Raw genomic sequence first — 17,827 nt, 5'->3', positions numbered from 1 at the left:
AATGAGGTTTGGGCAGATTTTGGATCTCAAAATAAGTGTCTTTACCCGGCGGCCTGAAAAGCTTTTTGGGTAGTTGAATATAAGCCCTGTCTGGCCTGGACTTGGAAAGGCCTCGTCCAATTTGCACCCGAAGCCGAGTCTTTTGGTATTCGTGGACCTAAAGTACAGACCGTTCCTGCCAAGAGGAGTTGGAGAGTCTTAAACACCCACACAAATCTCGAAGAAAGACATATGAGAGATCCAATGATCAGCAACAACTTTGTGTTTTTCTCTCTGTATTAGCTGTATGCCTGTGTTGTAGTTCTCTCTCTCTCTCATTTCTCTTTCTCTCATTCCACCGCTGTCGACAGTATTTCTCTGAGATGTCTTTTGATCTGAAAATCTGTTGGATAAAACTGTTAAAGATCTGATCATATCTGCTTCTTCTCAACGTGGTTCCATTAGTATCTGAAAGAAATAACACTTCGTTGTATTTGATCGGTTGAAAAGTTCAAACAGTGTTGAATTTGGTCAATTTTGTGAAATCCCATCTTTGTTTTAGCTAAATGCAGTATACATAGTTTGGATAAATTGTAAAATTTTCGGCGAGATTCAGTGTTTGGGGAGATTTTCAGAGGTAATTCTTAAGTTTTATTCATCTGGATGAATGATCAAGTGTTTGTTTAGGGTTTGGTAAATTGGGTGGTGGGGAAGTCGAAAGAATTTGATCAATTTTTAGAAGCGCTGGGGGGGAATCAGTCCCGTCAGAGTCCTGTAGAGGGCTTGGGATTCTGGTTCTTTTCTCGCCCTAATGCGCGAAATTATCATAAACTTGAATATTTACCACAAATGGATTTCGTAAGTCGGCATACAACAACTTCATCGGATCAATCATCTTCTAATGAATCTTCTTCAGCTCCAACAACACATCCTACAGAGGAACTGGAGTACTTGGCTAGGTATTTAATTGTTAAACATTCTTGGCGTGGACGATACAAGAGAATTCTTTGCATATCCAATGTTTCGATTGTAACTTTGGATCCAGGTACACTAAATGTTACTAATTCGTATGATGTTGAAAATGATTTTGAGGGGGCACTTCCAATATTAGGAAGGGATGACAATTCTCAAGAGTTTACCATTAACGTTAGAACTGATGGGCGTGGGAAATTTAAAGGGATGAAGTTTTCGTCCAGGTTTAGAGCAAGTATATTGACTGAATTGTACAGAATTAGGTTGAACAGAGTTAATGCTGCTGTTGAATTTCCTGTACTTCACCTTCGGAGGAGAAACACACAGTGGGCACCATTTGTAAGTTACTTACTCCTCTGATTAGTTCTGTTCCAAATTCTTTTACTATTATTTTGCCTCAAACTTAGATTCCATCAGATGGAACTCTTCAGTATTAAAACATAATAACAGGTTGTCCACTGAATATGCGCTACTTGCGACCAGAGTTTTCTGCTTAAGATTAGGATGCTGAACCACATTTCTCGGAGTGTGAAATGAACAGCAAGCGTTTAGAAATAGAAGCAGGTACACCCACAAGTGGAGAGCATGATCGGACAAACTTGCAGGATTCTTTACTTCTCGCTGCGAATCGCAAGTTTGTACTTTGCGTGTTGTTTTAGGATTCTTAGGCCTAAATACTCCAAATTAGCATATCATTATTTGGGTCTAAGAATACAGTAGAAAGAACACACACCAATCTTCAACTTTAATAAGGATTGTCTGTTTTAGACTTCCCACTAATTAGCAAATATGAATCATTATTAATGAATCATAATTCTATAATATAAAAGAAATCAGAAAGGAAAAATTACATCATGGACCCAAAATTGAAATAGCTATTGTTAGGGTCAGATCCTTTGAGCTTTAGCTCTTTTTGCGCTTTCTTTTGTCTTTATTTCATTGTTGAAACTTCAAACGTATTTGGTGTAGGACTTCTTTACAGACATTTTCTTGTGTGCAGAAACTGAAAATTACCGCTGTTGGAGTTGAACTCATCGAAACACAGTCTGGAGATCTTCGCTGGTGCTTAGATTTTAGAGACATGAAGTCACCTGCCATTATTCTTCTAAGTGATGGTTATGGGAAGAAAAGCATTGATCACGGAGGCTTTGTTCTTTGTCCTTTATATGGAAGAAAGTCTAAAGCATTTCAAGCTGCACCAGGAACCACAAACACAGCTATAATATCAGCCTTGGTATGATTAACCTTTTTTGCCCTTGTAACGTCCTGTGTTTGTCGTGAATCTCGGTATCTCATTGTTCTCTTGGAATCCGTGATTTCAAATGCATTTCTGTTTTTATCCAGTACTTTCTGTTTGGAGTGTCTAGACATTTTTTGACTTCTTTTACTTATGACGTTCTTTGTAGACTAAAACTGCAAAGTCTTCTGTTGGGGTGTCATTATCCGTGGAAAATTCTCAATCCCTTACGGCTGCAGAGTATGTTAAGCAAAGAGGTATGCTATTCCGAATTTCCCATCATCAACTCGCATGGACTCTTCAATGCCAAATGGTAGCTAGTTTGCTTTCCTCACATGTCTTAAACTTGCTTAGAAGTGAGGCTTTCGATATCCTGCAGAATTCACCTCTTTTATGCATCAGTTAATCTCAAACCCTCTTGTACAACATGTAGCCAAGGAGGCTGTTGGAGCGGAAGAAACTCCATGTGGGGGATGGTCTGTTACAAGGTTGCGATCTGCTGCTCATGGGACAGCTAATATAATTGGATTAAGTTTGGGAATTGGGCCTAAAGGAGGACTTGGTGAGCAAGGTGATTTTGTATATCGTCAACTCATTCTTACAAAGGCATCACTTGTTGAAAGACGCCCTGAGAATTATGAGGTAAACATTTTGTACTGTTTTATAAGTATTGGTCCGTTGATGCAATGGTTCAATAGTTTGTGCTTGGACGTTGTTGTGTACACACTTCTGTAAATATAGATAGTTATCTTTAACTTGTAAATATATCATTTGATCAGTTGGGTTCAGGTATACTTGGCTAGCTTGAACTACTGAGTCTAATGCTTGCCAGGTTGACCATCATCCACCCTAGATCCAGCCACTCTCAGTAAACCAGAAAACTTCAACTGTAATCGAATCTAATAACCAACTAGGTAGCTCTAATGATTTATTTTTAGGTTTATCATCCTCGCTTGCCCTTTATCTTTTCTACTTCTTAAGTGGCTTCACCACTAAAAAATAAAACTAAGATGTATAACCAGCGAGACATGGTCTATACTTTGGTACCTTTACCAGCGGTTATAAATGAGTAAATAAAGATCAAGAAAAGGATATTTGCCTCGCAGTATATAAATGTTGATGTAATTTCTTTGAATTTTGGCTGAGCATCTCTATTGGATTTTTGCAGTCTGTTATTGTTCGACCTTTATCTGCAGTAAGCGCTCTTGTTCGTTTTGCCGAGGAGCCGCAAATGTTTGCCATTGAATTCAATGATGGCTGCCCCGTTCATGTATGTGGACTATCCCTTAATGATTTCTTTCCAGGAAATAGTGGCTGATGTGTACCTTAATTTTCAGGTTTATACGTGCACATCTCGTGATAGCTTGCTCGCAGCAGTTCGGGATGTTTTACAAACGGAAGTAGGTAGACGTGTTCTCTTTCGTTCTTTATAAATTAATTACTTAAGGCTATGATTCGTGTCTCATGCTGTCAGCCTCTCTTGTTCCCACTTCTGTGTTTGCCATCCTTATAGCTCGTTAAATTTGTTCTTGTTTGGATTCATTTTGTGTAGGGTCAGTGCGCTGTTCCTGTACTGCCGAGGTTGACTATGCCCGGTCATCATATTGATCCACCATGTGGTAGAGTCTATCTGCAACTTCAACATCTTCCTGGTGAACCACAACGTGCTGTAGCTGATATGGAGAGTGCATCCATGCATCTGAAACATCTAGCTGCAGCTGCCAAAGATGCTGTTGCTGAGGGGGGGTCTATTCCCGGTTCAAGAGCTAAATTATGGCGTAGAATAAGGGAATTCAATGCATGCATACCTTATAGTGGAGTGCCTCCGACTATTGAAGTAGTCGAAGTGACTTTGATGGCCTTAATTACGATGCTTCCAGCAACCCCAAATCTTCCTCCCGAATCACCTCCCCCGCCATCACCATCACCTAAAGCGGCTGCAACAATTATGGGCTTCATTGCATGCTTACGTAGGTTGCTCGCATCAAGAAGTGCAGCTTCACATGTGATGTCGTTTCCTGCTGCTGTTGGAAGAATAATGGGTTTACTAAGGAACGGTTCAGAAGGTGTAGCAGCTGAAATAGCAGGACTGATAGCTGTGCTTATTGGTGGGGGTCCTGGTGATAGCAATATACTGACGGACTCAAAAGGGGAGCAACATGCTACAATTATGCATACCAAGTCTGTATTGTTTGCACATAACAACTATGTGACAATCCTTGTCAATAGATTGAGACCTATGTCAGTATCACCTTTATTGTCAATGTCTGTTGTGGAAGTTCTCGAGGCTATGCTATGTGAACCCCACGGGGAAACTACACAATATACTACCTTTGTTGAACTACTACGTCAAGTGGCTGGTTTGCGGCGTCGCTTGTTCTCATTGTTTGGACACCCTGCTGAAAGTGTAAGAGAAACAGTGGCTGTGATCATGCGTACGATTGCTGAAGAAGATGCGATTGCAGCTGAATCTATGCGGGATGCTGCTTTACGTGATGGTGCTCTCTTAAGACACTTACTGCACGCCTTTTTCCTTCCTGCTGGCGAACGTCGTGAAGTTAGCCGTCAGCTTGTTGCTCTTTGGGCGGATTCTTATCAGCCAGCTCTTGATTTGTTATCCAGAGTTCTTCCTCCTGGGCTTGTTGCGTATTTACACACAAAATTCGATGGAAATTTGCCTGAAGATGACCAAAGTCCACCTAACCAAGAAGCTACTTCGATGAGGAGAAGACAAAGACGTATACTTCAGCAGAGGAGAGGTCGGCCTATGAGACCTATAGCATTTCAAGAACAACTTTCACCTGTTAGTAATGCTGAAGACAGGGAATTCGGAACTGATGCTCTTAGAGGACCAGACAACTATCAGAGATCTGCTGTAGATTCTAGTTCTGGACCGGTTTCCGATCAATTTGTGGTTACCACGACACCTGTTAACTTGGCAGATGAAACTTCTTCAGCAGCTGTTTCTCAAACTGACCATTCGTTCGTTGCGGTTTCTGGGGATGCTCCCTATGTGTCTGTATCTGAAGCACATGAAATAAATGCATATGGTCCCGTTGAATCTGATGTCAACATGGTTGGATCTCCAGGTCTCCCTGCCCCTGCTCAGGTTGTTGTGGAGAACACACCTGTGGGATCTGGCAGGTTACTTTGCAACTGGCCTGAATTTTGGCGAGCTTTTAGTCTTGATCATAACCGTGCAGACTTAATTTGGAATGAGCGTACCAGGCAAGAATTAAGAGAGGCTTTGCAAGCCGAGGTTCATAAGCTAGATATAGAGAAGGAACGTACTGAAGACATTGGTTCTGGCGGCGCAACAGCTGATGTGACTGGGCAAGAAAGTGTACCTCAGATTTCGTGGAACTACACTGAATTCTCAGCTGGTTACTCCAGCTTATCTAAAGAAGTCTGTGTTGGTCAATATTATCTGCGGTTGCTGCTTGAGAGTGGTAGCAGTGGCCGTGCACAAGATTTTCCATTACGTGATCCAGTTGCATTCTTTAGAGCACTGTATCATCGCTTCTTATGTGATGCAGACATTGGTCTGACTGTAGATGGTGCTGTTCCTGATGAATTAGGCTCATCTGATGATTGGTGTGATATGGGAAGATTAGATGGATTTGGAGGAGGTGGAGGTTCTTCAGTTAGAGAGCTTTGTGCGAGAGCAATGGCGATCGTATATGAGCAGCATTATAAAACTATTGGCCCATTTGATGGTACTGCTCACATTACAGTTCTGTTAGATAGGAGCGATGACCGGGCTTTGAGGCATCGCCTACTTCTTCTTCTGAAGGTATTCTTTCTAAAGTACTTCTGAATGAGACGTTATACCTTGTTACCTTGAAGCAGGAACTCCATGTTCATAGTCGTACTTAGTGTTAGCAGTTTCAGCTTCAAAGATATTCAGTCTGTTTTTATTTTTGTTTTTTTATTAATAATCAGTCTCTTTTTCTTCTTCTTTTGTTTGTTTTAATCTGTAAATGTAGGTGTTAATGAAGGTTTTGTCAAATGTCGAGGCTTGTGTTCTGGTTGGAGGTTGTGTGTTAGCTGTAGATCTTCTGACGGTGGCTCATGAAGCTTCTGAAAGGACAGCTATTCCTTTGCAGTCTAATCTCATAGCAGCAACTGCTTTCATGGAGCCTCTTAAGGAGTGGACGTTTATAGATAAAGACGGAGCACAAGTTGGCCCCATGGAGAAGGATGCCATTAGAAGGTTCTGGTCAAAAAAAGCCATTGATTGGACAACCAGGTGTCGGGCATCAGGAATGCCTGACTGGAAGAAATTACGTGATATTCGTGAATTGCGCTGGGCCTTGGCCATTCGTGTTCCTGTTCTCACTTCGACTCAGGTATTGGATGAAACTTTGAGACAATTTTAGTTTGTGTCTGGGTGTCCTCCATTGTTTCCGAAACTAGAGGGAGAAAAATATTGAAACGTCTGCCTTGCTCATTGGAATGGTTATGCAATACAACTATAAAACAGCACAAAATCTAAAGTTGGAAATAAATTCATGAGCTTTTTTGTATTATAAGTCAACTGTTTCCTCTGTTTACATGAATCTGAAAACAGCTTTAGTACCAAAATGGTGTTTTCCAAAATTAGTAAGTTGGCAGTAGAACAACAATAGATTGTTGGGATTTCCTCCTTTTAGGTCCTCCTGTAAAAACGGTTTCCGTTGTTACTTCTGGTGATGCTGCAGTTAATTTTTTTTTTTTTTTTATGTATGAAAAGTTGCTGTGTCTTCTGCATTCTTTTTTCTTTATGGTTATTAGTCAATTGTTGCTACTATTATGTATAATGCTAGTATCTATGTTAGTGTTTATTATTACTGTCACTTTTATTATTTTTTATAATGTTTAGGGTTGTTAGTTATGTTTTTCTGTAGCATCTGATAATTTGCTGGTTTGTGATAGTTTTCTCTTGATATTTCTTTGTAAGACCTGAAAATAGATGTATTGTGCGTTTAGGTGGGGGAGGCTGCTTTATCCATATTACACAGCATGGTTTCTGCACATTCTGATCTTGATGATGCCGGTGAGATCGTAACTCCAACACCAAGAGTGAAACGTATACTGTCAAGTCCACGGTGCATTCCTCATGTTGCACAGGTAAGATGTGTAACTAAACTAGTGGGTTTTTTCGAAAACTTGTGCTAATGAAAAACTGCAAACCTTGTTAATGGAGTAGAAAAAGACCATAAAGTTTTCGGTGGGTTGATGCCTTGATGGTTTTTGTACCAAATTTACTCAATTTTTAGCTACTCCTTGACTTGGTAGTTTAGATGAACCAGTGCATACCACTTCATAGAGATGCACTTTTAACACAATTCATGTCTGTTCAGTGGAATGCCTTCGATAGCCAGGGCAGCATGAAACATGTGGATGTCGTTCGCCTAGAGCTAGATTTACATTCATCTTCAGCGAGTCAGTTGTGATCCTGGGACCTGTCTGACTTGTTGACATTATGGACTTAAGCCAACCTCTGGATGCTTAGAAAAGTTAGATCTTCGGATGCAGGTGACACGTGACTGTATGAGGCATAAGAAGGATACCACAGACCATACATGAAGTTAGACCCTGTTTTGTTTGTAAATCTTAGTTCTGCCTAGAGTGATATTTCGTCGTACCTACTGATGTACCGACTGTTACATGACTTATCACGGGTTATGATCCTAAACTGAAAAGCATAGATCCAGGTTGAGATTTTTACCCGGACTAGCTTTGGTCTATTAGATGACTATACTGGAGAGTTGGAAAATTGACATCTGACTGTTTCTACTTATTAATCGAGCAACATGGATTTATTTTGTTTTGAGTAATGCCAAAGAATGGTGAATACAAGTTTACTTGTGAAAGTTATGTCAGGGTAAAAAGTAGTTCTTCTGTGTAACAATGATATGGTACGAGTATTGACACGGGTTCTTCGTCAAGGCTTGAGAAAAACTAGAAAGCGTGGACATGAGATCCACTGTATTAGTTATATGTGATCTCCATGCTGTATCATTGTTATATAGATGGTGTCATGTTGTTTGATCAGCATACAACTCATTTATGAGTAAAATTATAACTGATGGTTATACATGGTACCATCTATATAACAATGACACAGGTCAGCTGCTTTCATTCTTCTTAGGAAATAAAATGGTCACATCTGTGCTTATATTGAAGGGAAAAAACAGCCATGTGTATTCTTGTTCTCTTCCATGCTCTCTTCTAATGTTTCGTACCTTATGGAACTATGTTGTGAAAATATTGAACTTAACAGCTAGCAAAGCTGTTGAGGTATCCATGTCTGACACGAGTACCAGCGTTGATAAATGTCCCAACGGGGATTTTTGGGACAGTGTCATTGTTACGTAGTATTTCTTGCATGTTTGTTCATGGTATGGTAATTCGATTCCTGATATAATTTCAATCTCCTGTGCAAGTACGTAAATGTAAAAGCCCTATGATCTCAAAGCACTTATCGAGGTTCTCAGTGAAATTTCATATCCGAGCCCATCTTGCTTATTTAAAATGCCTTTGTGAAATATATGCTGAACTGTATTCTTTATGAATCCTTGTGTGCGACAATGTTTAGGCTCTGCTTACTGGAGAACCAAGTGTTGTTGAGGTTGCTGCTGCTTTGCTAAGGGCTGTTGTCACAAGAAATCCGAAGGCAATGGTACGACTTTATAGCACAGGTGCATTTTACTTTGCGTTGGCGTATCCTGGATCCAATCTTCTCTCAATTGCTCAACTTTTTTCCGCAACGCATGTCCATCAAGCATTCCATGGTGGTGAAGAGGCGGCAGTTTCCTCTTCCCTGCCTTTGGCAAAGCGTAGTGTACTGGGAGGGCATCTTCCAGAATCCCTGTTGTATGTATTGGAGCGTAGTGGTCCGGCGGCTTTTGCCGCAGCAATGGTTTCCGACTCTGATACCCCAGAGATCATCTGGACACACAAAATGCGAGCTGAACATTTGATTTGCCAGGTACCACAAGAATGGGATAATTGCTTATAACAGGTTATATTTAAATACAAAGATCTCATTTAATCGGAGCTCATATGAATGCATCTTTTAACAGGTTCTGCAGCATCTTGGAGATTTTCCTCAGAAATTGTCGCAGCATTGCCATTCATTGTACGATTATGCTCCTATGCCACCGGTGACTTATCCTGAGTTGAGGGATGAAATGTGGTGCCACCGCTACTACCTCCGCAACTTATGCGATGAGATTCGTTTCCCTAATTGGCCGATTGTTGAACATGTTGAGTTCTTACAGTCATTGTTAGCAATGTGGCGAGAAGAATTAACCAGAAGGCCCATGGATCTTTCTGAGGAAGAAGCTTGCAAAATACTGGAGATATCCTTGGAAGATGTGTCTGGTGAGACTGCTGACAAAAGGCAGCCCGCTGAAGTTAATGGGGATATAAGTAACGCATCCAAGCAGTTTGAGAATATTGACGAGGAAAAGCTGAAGCGCCAATACCGGAAACTTGCCATGAGATACCATCCTGATAAAAATCCTGAAGGGAGGGAGAAATTTCTTGCTGTACAGAAAGCATATGAGCGACTACAGGTATACATTAGTTTGTCTTGAACCTCTTGGCATAGACTGTATAGTTTAAGGTAGGTATCATGAGTGATGTTCCTAGCCTAATATAGAAATCTGGTTAGTCAGTCAGTCAGTACGAGAACGCTAAGAAATTTTGAAGTAGTGGATCAAGATTTAGATGCAGCATATCTCTATCTATAACAGGGGTACCTGACTACATACAAAAAGTCTGTTGGGGGATGCGTCTGAGTGACCCAAGATTAACACCCTTACGAATTCCGGCACTATAGTTACAGACTTTAGCCTATACATCATGATATCCAGGCTAACTGAGTGATCCAAAAACAATGCGATAAGGTTAACCATCTTTGTTGGATTGTTCTAGAGATTCAGGGTTTGTAGAATAGATTGACCTGCACATCTTGATATCTAAGTAGATGTATCTTATCTTTAAATTCCTAGTTTGACTGGAAAAGTTAAAATTATAAATGTCTGTTTATTGTCAAATAATCTAGACATGTTATGGTTTGATCAATGTAATGCATCTTATCATAATGACCTCACAAATGGTCACTGTGTTGTTTCTAGGAGAGTAAAGTTATGTAAATTGTATTTTCCATTTGTAGTTATAGTACTTTATCACCCATGCATATAAGTTATGATACAAACGCATTGTGCGCCTCCTTGCACCTTAACGACCCACCTTAAAGATGGGATTGTAGGCTTGTGCTGCATTATCAGTTTATACAAATCTGTTAGTAATATATAGTACAATTGTTCATATCCTTATGTTTTAGAGAGTTCTGATCGAAGTTGCGTGTTGTGTACTAGTTGAATCCAACTTATTTTGTTTCAATACTTTCACAGGAAGCATAGTCCAGGAAACTACTTTTGTTTTTTGTTAAAGTAATTCTTCTGAAAACATTCTATGATTCAATTTCAGGCTACAATGCAAGGATTGCAAGGCCCGCAACCATGGAGGTTGTTGCTTTTACTGAAGGGACAATGTATATTATACCGCCGATATGGGAGTGTTTTGGAGCCTTTTAAGTATGCTGGTTATCCAATGTTGCTAAATGCAGTCACCGTGGACAAGGATGAAAGCAATTTCCTTACATCAGATAGAGCACCTCTTCTTGTCGCAGCATCAGAGCTCATATGGCTGACGTAAGTGTCCCACCAGCAAGCAGCGTGCTCTTTGTTCTAGTGAGTGCTATGGTTCTTAATATGACCTTTGCTTCTCTTATTTCAGATGTGCATCCTCTTCCTTAAATGGAGAAGAGCTTGTGAGGGATGGTGGAATACCACTTCTTGCCACGCTTCTATCACGATGCATGTGTGTGGTTCAGCCAACTACTCCTTCCAATGAATCTTCTGCTATCATTGTTACAAATGTTATCCGGACTTATGCAGTCTTGAGTCAGTTTGAGAACGCCAGAGTTGAGTTGCTGAGGTTTGGTGGCCTAATTGAGGATATTGTGCACTCCACAGAACTTGAACTTGTGCCTGCTGCTGTTGATGCTGCCTTACAGACGGCAGCTCATGTTTCGGTATCATCTGAATTGCAGGATGCTTTACTGAAAGCTGGCGTGTTATGGTATGTGCTAATATATTATTGGCTGAGAAACTCCTTCACAGTTGCATTTCATCTTTTAACATATCTAGTTTTGCAAGCATAGTAGCGTTAGTTGGTTCTTTAGCCTGTTGATTATGCTTTGGAGTCGTACGATTTTCAAGTATTTTCATTCATGAATCATAGCGGCATCTAGAAAAGTCTGACATGTTTCGATCCATTTTTTCTTGCCACATATACTTTTCTGTGTTCAATAATTATATCAGAAATAGTAGTTATCATTGTCGTTTGGTATAGTAGTTATCATTGTCGTTTGGTATAAATGTTAAGATACCTTTAGTATCATAATTTTAGGAGGATCTTATGCATGGGTTATATACATGCTTCAAGTCAAGTGGTGGTGCTTGATCTGATTTATTTTGTAACCTCCTCATTTTTGAAACAATTGTATCATCCCAAATATCTAGAAGCAAACAGTAGCTTGAAGATACTGCTGAAGGGGTTGATGCTGGGGACTCTTAACTTGCACAAGGTTTGAGAGAGTTAGAAGCTTATGATCAGGTTTTCCAATGGCGGTGGGCATTTGTTTGAATGTCTTCACCAAAAAGGCAATATTGTCGATATAAACTGACCTATTATCTTGTATTAATATAATTGTAACTAACATCAGGATCTAAACCTGTTTTTCAGGTATCTCTTACCTCTGCTGTTTCAGTATGACTCAACTGCAGATGAAGCTGATGCAACAGAGGCACATGGTGTTGGTGCAAGTGTTCAGATTGCTAAGAACTTGCATGCTGTTCGAGCATCGCAGGCTTTATCAAGACTTGGTGGTTATTCTGCTGACGGGATTTCAACTCCTTATAATCAGGCTGCAGTTGAAACTATCAAATCTTTGCTTACACCTAAGCTTGCCGATATGTTGAAAGACCAGGCGCCTAAGGATCTCCTGTCTTGCTTAAATTCAAACTTGGAGACCCCAGAGGTAATTTGTGGTCACCTCTGTTTGTACAATGCATTTTAGTCACGTATTTGTGGTTTACTTTATGTGCTATAATAATATCAACACTGGTACGGAGCCTCATTAGAGTCTAAATCTATAGTTCACTTTGGATGTTAACTGCACAGATTATTTGGAACTCAACAACCCGGGCGGAATTGCTTAAGTTTGTGGATAAGCAGCGAGCAAGCCAAGGTCCGGATGGTTCCTATGACTTGCAAGAGTCGTATGCCTTCACATATGAAGCGCTGTCAAAAGAGCTACATGTTGGAAATGTTTACTTGAGGGTATACAACGACCAACCTGATTATGATATCAGTAATGCAGAAGCTTTTGGTGCCGCTCTTATTGATTATATCTCAGAACTTGTGCATAATCACTGTGTAGTAGATGTTAATCTTGAGAATAAAATGAGTCCTAGTAATTCATCCTTAGAGCCATCTGATCCTCAGAACGGCACGGTTGATGAAACAGTTCATACACAAGACATTGACATTTCGGCTGTTGGTGAAGGGGAAGTAACTAGCGAGGAGGACTTAGAATTGATTAATAACCTTCAAATCGGTTTAACTTCTCTTAAGAATCTACTGACAAGCGCCCCAAGTCTGGCTGCTATATTCTCTAGTAAAGAGCAGCTAGTACCTCTCTTTGAATGCTTTTCTGTGCCTGTTGCATCAAAAAGCAGCATTCCTCAACTTTGTCTAAGTATACTCTCACTCTTGACCATGTATGCTCCTTGCCTGGAGACTATGGTTGCAGACCGTACAAGTCTTCTCCTTCTACTACAGATGCTACATGGTGCTCCCAGTTGTCGAGAAGGGGCTCTCCATGTCCTTTACGCGTTGGCAAGTACCCCTGAACTTGCATGGGCTGCTGCTAAGCATGGTGGTGTTGTATATATTCTTCAACTACTTTTGCCTTCGCAAGGTAAACATTTATGCCTTAATAAATAGTACCAATTTGTTAAAATATATAAATAATTAAAGTGATGTGCATACTGAACTGTTGTATCTGCAGAAGAAATTCCTTTACAACAGAGAGCTGCAGCCGCATCATTGTTAGGAAAGCTTGTTGTCCAGCCGATGCATGGGCCTAGAGTGTCAATAACTCTGGCAAGGTTTCTTCCAGATGGTTTGGTATCTGTTATTAGGGATGGGCCTGGTGAAGCGGTGATAGCTTCTCTTGAACAAACAACAGAAACACCTGAACTTGTTTGGACATCCGCAATGGCAGCTTCTTTATCTGCGCAAATTGCAACAATGGCTTCAGATCTGTATCGGGAGCAGATGAAAGGCCGTGTTGTTGATTGGGATGTACCTGAACAACCATCAGGGCAGCAAGAAATGAGAGATGAGCCGCAGGTTGGCGGGATTTATGTAAGGCTATTCCTCAAAGACCCCAAGTTTCCATTAAGAAATCCAAAAAGATTCCTGGAAGGGCTTCTAGATCAATATGTTTCATCTGTTGCTGCCACTCATTATGACATGCAAGGTGTTGTTGACCCCGAGCTCCCTTTGCTTCTCTCTGCTACACTAGTTTCCTTGCTCCGAGTGCATCCTGCACTTGCTGATCATGTTGGATTTCTTGGATATGTTCCAAAACTTGTCGCTGCAATGGCTTATGAAGGCAGACGAGAGTCCATGTCTTCTGGGGATATGAGAAAAGGAGATCATGTCAGCGTGGAGGACGTGTATGAGGCCGATGATGAACAAAATCAGTCCACTGTGCCAACTCCACAAGAACGTGTTCGTCTTAGTTGTCTGCGTGTTTTACATCAACTTGCAGCAAGTACAACTTGTGCAGAAGCCATGGCTGCAACAAGTGTGGGCACTCCTCAGGTATATTAGTGAATCTTGTGATATAAGTCATGTTCTATCCACGGACCTAAGTTATTGACATATTTTCTTGTGTTTCAACTATCTTGCTTACAGGTTGTTCCCTTGCTAATGAAAGCAATTGGATGGCAAGGTGGCAGTATACTAGCCCTTGAGACTCTAAAACGTGTAGTCGTTGCTGGAAATCGAGCTCGAGATGCACTTGTTGCTCAAGGACTGAAGTTAGTAGTTTTCTATGGTAGAATCACCCATATGTTGAAGCCTCTGCACTTTTTAGTTAACGATGTTGGTGTATTTACTTGCATACTGTAGGGTTGGTCTTGTTGAAGTGCTTCTTGGTCTTCTTGACTGGAGGGCTGGAGGAAGGAGTGGGCTTTGCTCTCAGATGAAGTGGAATGAGTCTGAGGCTTCTGTTGGACGGGTCCTTGCAATTGAGGTAGTTCTAGTTAGCCTGTTTTTTTGTGACTTATATGTGATTTAGGCTACATAAAAAATCAAGAATAAGATTCATGCATGGTCGTTTCAGCTTTGTGGCCTCTTTAACCTTCATGTTATATATGCAGGTCTTGCATGCATTTGCAACAGAAGGAGCCCATTGTACTAAAGTTCGTGAGATATTGAACTTTTCTGATGTAAGTTCTTGGCTTTCCTCCATCTAATGTTTTATTCCTGAAAGCATCACCTGGTGTGTTGTCTGCCCAACCTCTCTTACAACATCAATTGAATTCATGCTTGGATCTTCTCTTTAAGTATGCTTGGATCTTTTCCATGTCCAAGTATGCTTGGATCTTTTCCACATCTAAGTATGCTAGGACCTTCTCCATGTGGTACCAAGTACCAACAGAATCCCTAAGGTAGATGATTCTAGTGATCTATGTATATAGATATAGGCTTCAATGCTTGAGCTGAAACAGATAAAAGGTTACGTCACTGGTCTTCTATCTCTTACAAATTGCTAAGCTGCTGTAGGTTTAATATTGTTTTGCTTCCACTTGCAGGTTTGGAGTGCTTATAAAGACCAAAAGCATGACCTTTTTCTTCCTTCAAATGCGCAATCAGCTGCTGCTGGAGTGGCAGGTCTTATTGAGAACTCATCATCAAGAATCACATACTCACTCCCAGCACCACCGCCGCAGTCTACTTCGGCAAGACTCCCCAGTAGCAGTAGTGCTACTACTACTAATTTTGAGGCAGACTGGAAATTATAGGGCCAACTGCCACCACTGGAGATATAAAGAAGTCACTCCCAGGAGGTCCTGTAACTCACACATAACGCCACTTTGTATAGTTGTCAAGTATACTGTACAGTTTCGTCGTGTCTTTTCCTCTCTTTCACATTTTTTTTCTTCTGGTTCTTTTCCTCTTTTCTACATTCTTTCTCTCCTCTTATGTTGTGTTTACATAAATGGCTGCCCATATGAACAATTTAAGATAGTGAAAATACAACAAAGCTTATAGAGATATAATATCCTTTTGGTGTAAAGTTTCCAAGTCCAAAGATTGTGTATCCCCTCGTGTCACCCTAATATAAATTTCCCTAGTAAGTGAGCCAGTTTTGGCATTTCCTTTTCTTTGAATGCTTGGTTTGGGCCGAGTTCATTTCTACAATTGTGCTATTGATCTTGTAGAAAGACTGATTTTCAGAGCTCACATTTAATATATGTTTAGAAAGATCTAGAAAAACCGCGGATCACCTTGTTGGTCTTAGATTGAGGAGGGTATGTTAATTTCAAAACATTATTAAAATTTAGTTCACTTTTTTTTTCTTTCTTTTGAAGCATAATTCAATTCACACGTCTGATAGAAAAAAAATTTAAATACTCCCCCGTTTCATGAAATTTTTGCTATTTCTCATGAAAGGTTAGCTATTTCAAGTTTGCACAACTTGGAACCCACAAAAGAGTTGTTTTCCAGTATTTTGTTTATTTATCCTTTTGTGCTAAAATTTTGAATTATTATATTTCATATATTAAATAGCGGATATTTGCAAACATTATTTATTGTTAGAAATATTTCCGAAAAGACCTACGCAACAAATATAAATATGTTTGACAAATTCTTTATACTTCCTAAAGAAATTTAACAACACTAGTTGTTAAATAGAAGTTATGGCCAACACTGGTTGTACTCTAACTGGATAGTGGGGGTATATGAAAATTCTGAATAGAAGTTATGGCCACAAAATGTTGGTTGATTTGGAAGGAAAGATGCCTACGAATCTTCCAATCCAAATCAACTACTAGTTTACAACTCTCGCTTGCTGTTTAGAGGCACCTGGCTTTTTGGGCTCCCCTGAGACACTTAAACCAGGAAGTAACTTATATCTCTTCATTTGTAGTTCAAAACCATAATGACACACATAATAGAGGATGGTCAAAACCTCAAGCAAATCAACTAAAAGTTAACTTTGATGCATCTTGGATTGATTCCTGCACTCCTGCTGGATATGGTATAATCCTTCGTTGTGATACAGGTGATGCCATACAAGCTATAACTGGGACTTTCAGTGCAACCTCAGCAGAAGAAGCAGAGGCTCTGAGTCTGCTGGAAACAACAACTTGGGAAAAGAGCATGGACTTAAAGAACTTCTGGGTGGAAGGTGATCGTCAGAGGTTGATCTATTATGCTCAAGACAAGCAAAGTAACATTTTTTGGAGTAACAAAGGCTTAGTCCAGAAGCAGTGAAAGTTCTGAGGACTCGTGAATTTTTTTTGGGTTTTCTGTTTAAGAATAAGAAAGGCAATGAAGTGGCTGACAAGCTGGCAAAAGAAGGGCGCACACGAGGAATACATAAACAACAATGGTTGATAATGCCTCAATTCTTACACTCTGCTTTATCGAAGGATTTATGTTTTTCAAATTCAGTTTTTAATTGTAGGTGTAACAATCTGTTGGTAGACACCAATATCTCTACCCAATTAGAAGAGATAAGGGAAACCAACAGTTTGGAAAATCCTGTGTAACTTTCTTTTGCTTCAATATAAGTAATTTTCAAAAAAAAAAAAAAACACTAGTTGTAATAATTTGTTTGGAAATATAGCATATAAAAATAAAATAGCTCAACTTTCATAAAACAAAAGAAGAGATGAAATAGTTAACTTTCATGAATTGGCAGAAAAGAAAAGGAATGATTTACAGTTAATGAAGGAGAGGAAGTTTAGAAGAATAAGATGAGCGGATTTTTAAATTAGAATTAAGTTTTTATTTTAGATGGATGGTAACTTAGACATTTGCTATTGCATCAAGACACCATCGTGTAGCCAACTTTTTAGTGACTAAGACTCCAAGTGAAGCCCCTTTATTGAATGTGAAACCCCTATATTAGGTTTCCAAAACTATATTTGCAGGTATTGTTGTACTGCAACTTTAGTGGTATTCATCCACTTCTATAGATATACATTAAAAGACGTCTTTGTTCTTTAAAGTTCGGAGGAAGTCTTACAAGACTACCAGTTATTTTTAACTGTTTCAGACTTTTGTTACGTATGAGTTATATTTCTCCTAGCTTTAGTCCCGAGTTGAGCCACAAAAGATCTGGGTAGTTTTTTTTTTTTTTGTCAAAACTTAAAATTCTAGTTAGATGTTCCAACTTATACACATATTTCTATTATCGAGGAACTCCTCTGTTATTGATAAAATGTGGATACACGATATAATCGAAAATACCACATCACAGAGTTATCCTTTACAGTT

At 39.8% G+C, this 17,827-nt stretch overlaps 1 protein-coding gene across 2 annotated transcripts; it reads left to right on the top strand.

Annotated features, from left to right (window-relative positions):
* Positions 1-278: 278 nt before the first annotated feature.
* Positions 279-15,817, top strand: LOC113358290 (dnaJ homolog subfamily C GRV2-like). 2 transcript variants are annotated; one of them, XM_026601816.1, is made up of 21 exons: positions 279-1,290; positions 1,952-2,185; positions 2,358-2,445; positions 2,622-2,830; positions 3,357-3,458; positions 3,526-3,588; positions 3,741-5,981; positions 6,175-6,537; positions 7,157-7,297; positions 8,769-9,161; positions 9,256-9,750; positions 10,670-10,893; positions 10,979-11,323; positions 11,990-12,284; positions 12,428-13,226; positions 13,317-13,790; positions 13,926-14,137; positions 14,231-14,355; positions 14,447-14,570; positions 14,698-14,766; positions 15,133-15,817. In XM_026601816.1, the coding sequence occupies exons 1-21, from the start codon at positions 829-831 to the stop codon at positions 15,340-15,342; spliced, it is 7,668 nt and encodes a 2,555-aa protein (XP_026457601.1). In that variant the 5' UTR covers positions 279-828; the 3' UTR covers positions 15,343-15,817. The 2 variants fall into 2 exon arrangements, with proteins under 2 accessions (XP_026457601.1, XP_026457600.1); XM_026601815.1 differs by having other exon boundaries at positions 280-1,290; positions 13,317-14,137.
* Positions 15,818-17,827: the final 2,010 nt, after the last annotated feature.

Source organism: Papaver somniferum, chromosome 3 (genome assembly GCF_003573695.1).
Source record: "Papaver somniferum cultivar HN1 chromosome 3, ASM357369v1, whole genome shotgun sequence".
Taxonomy (NCBI): Eukaryota; Viridiplantae; Streptophyta; class Magnoliopsida; order Ranunculales; family Papaveraceae; genus Papaver; species Papaver somniferum.
Note: the sequence above shows the minus strand (reverse complement) of the source record. Positions and strands in the feature narration are given on the sequence as shown.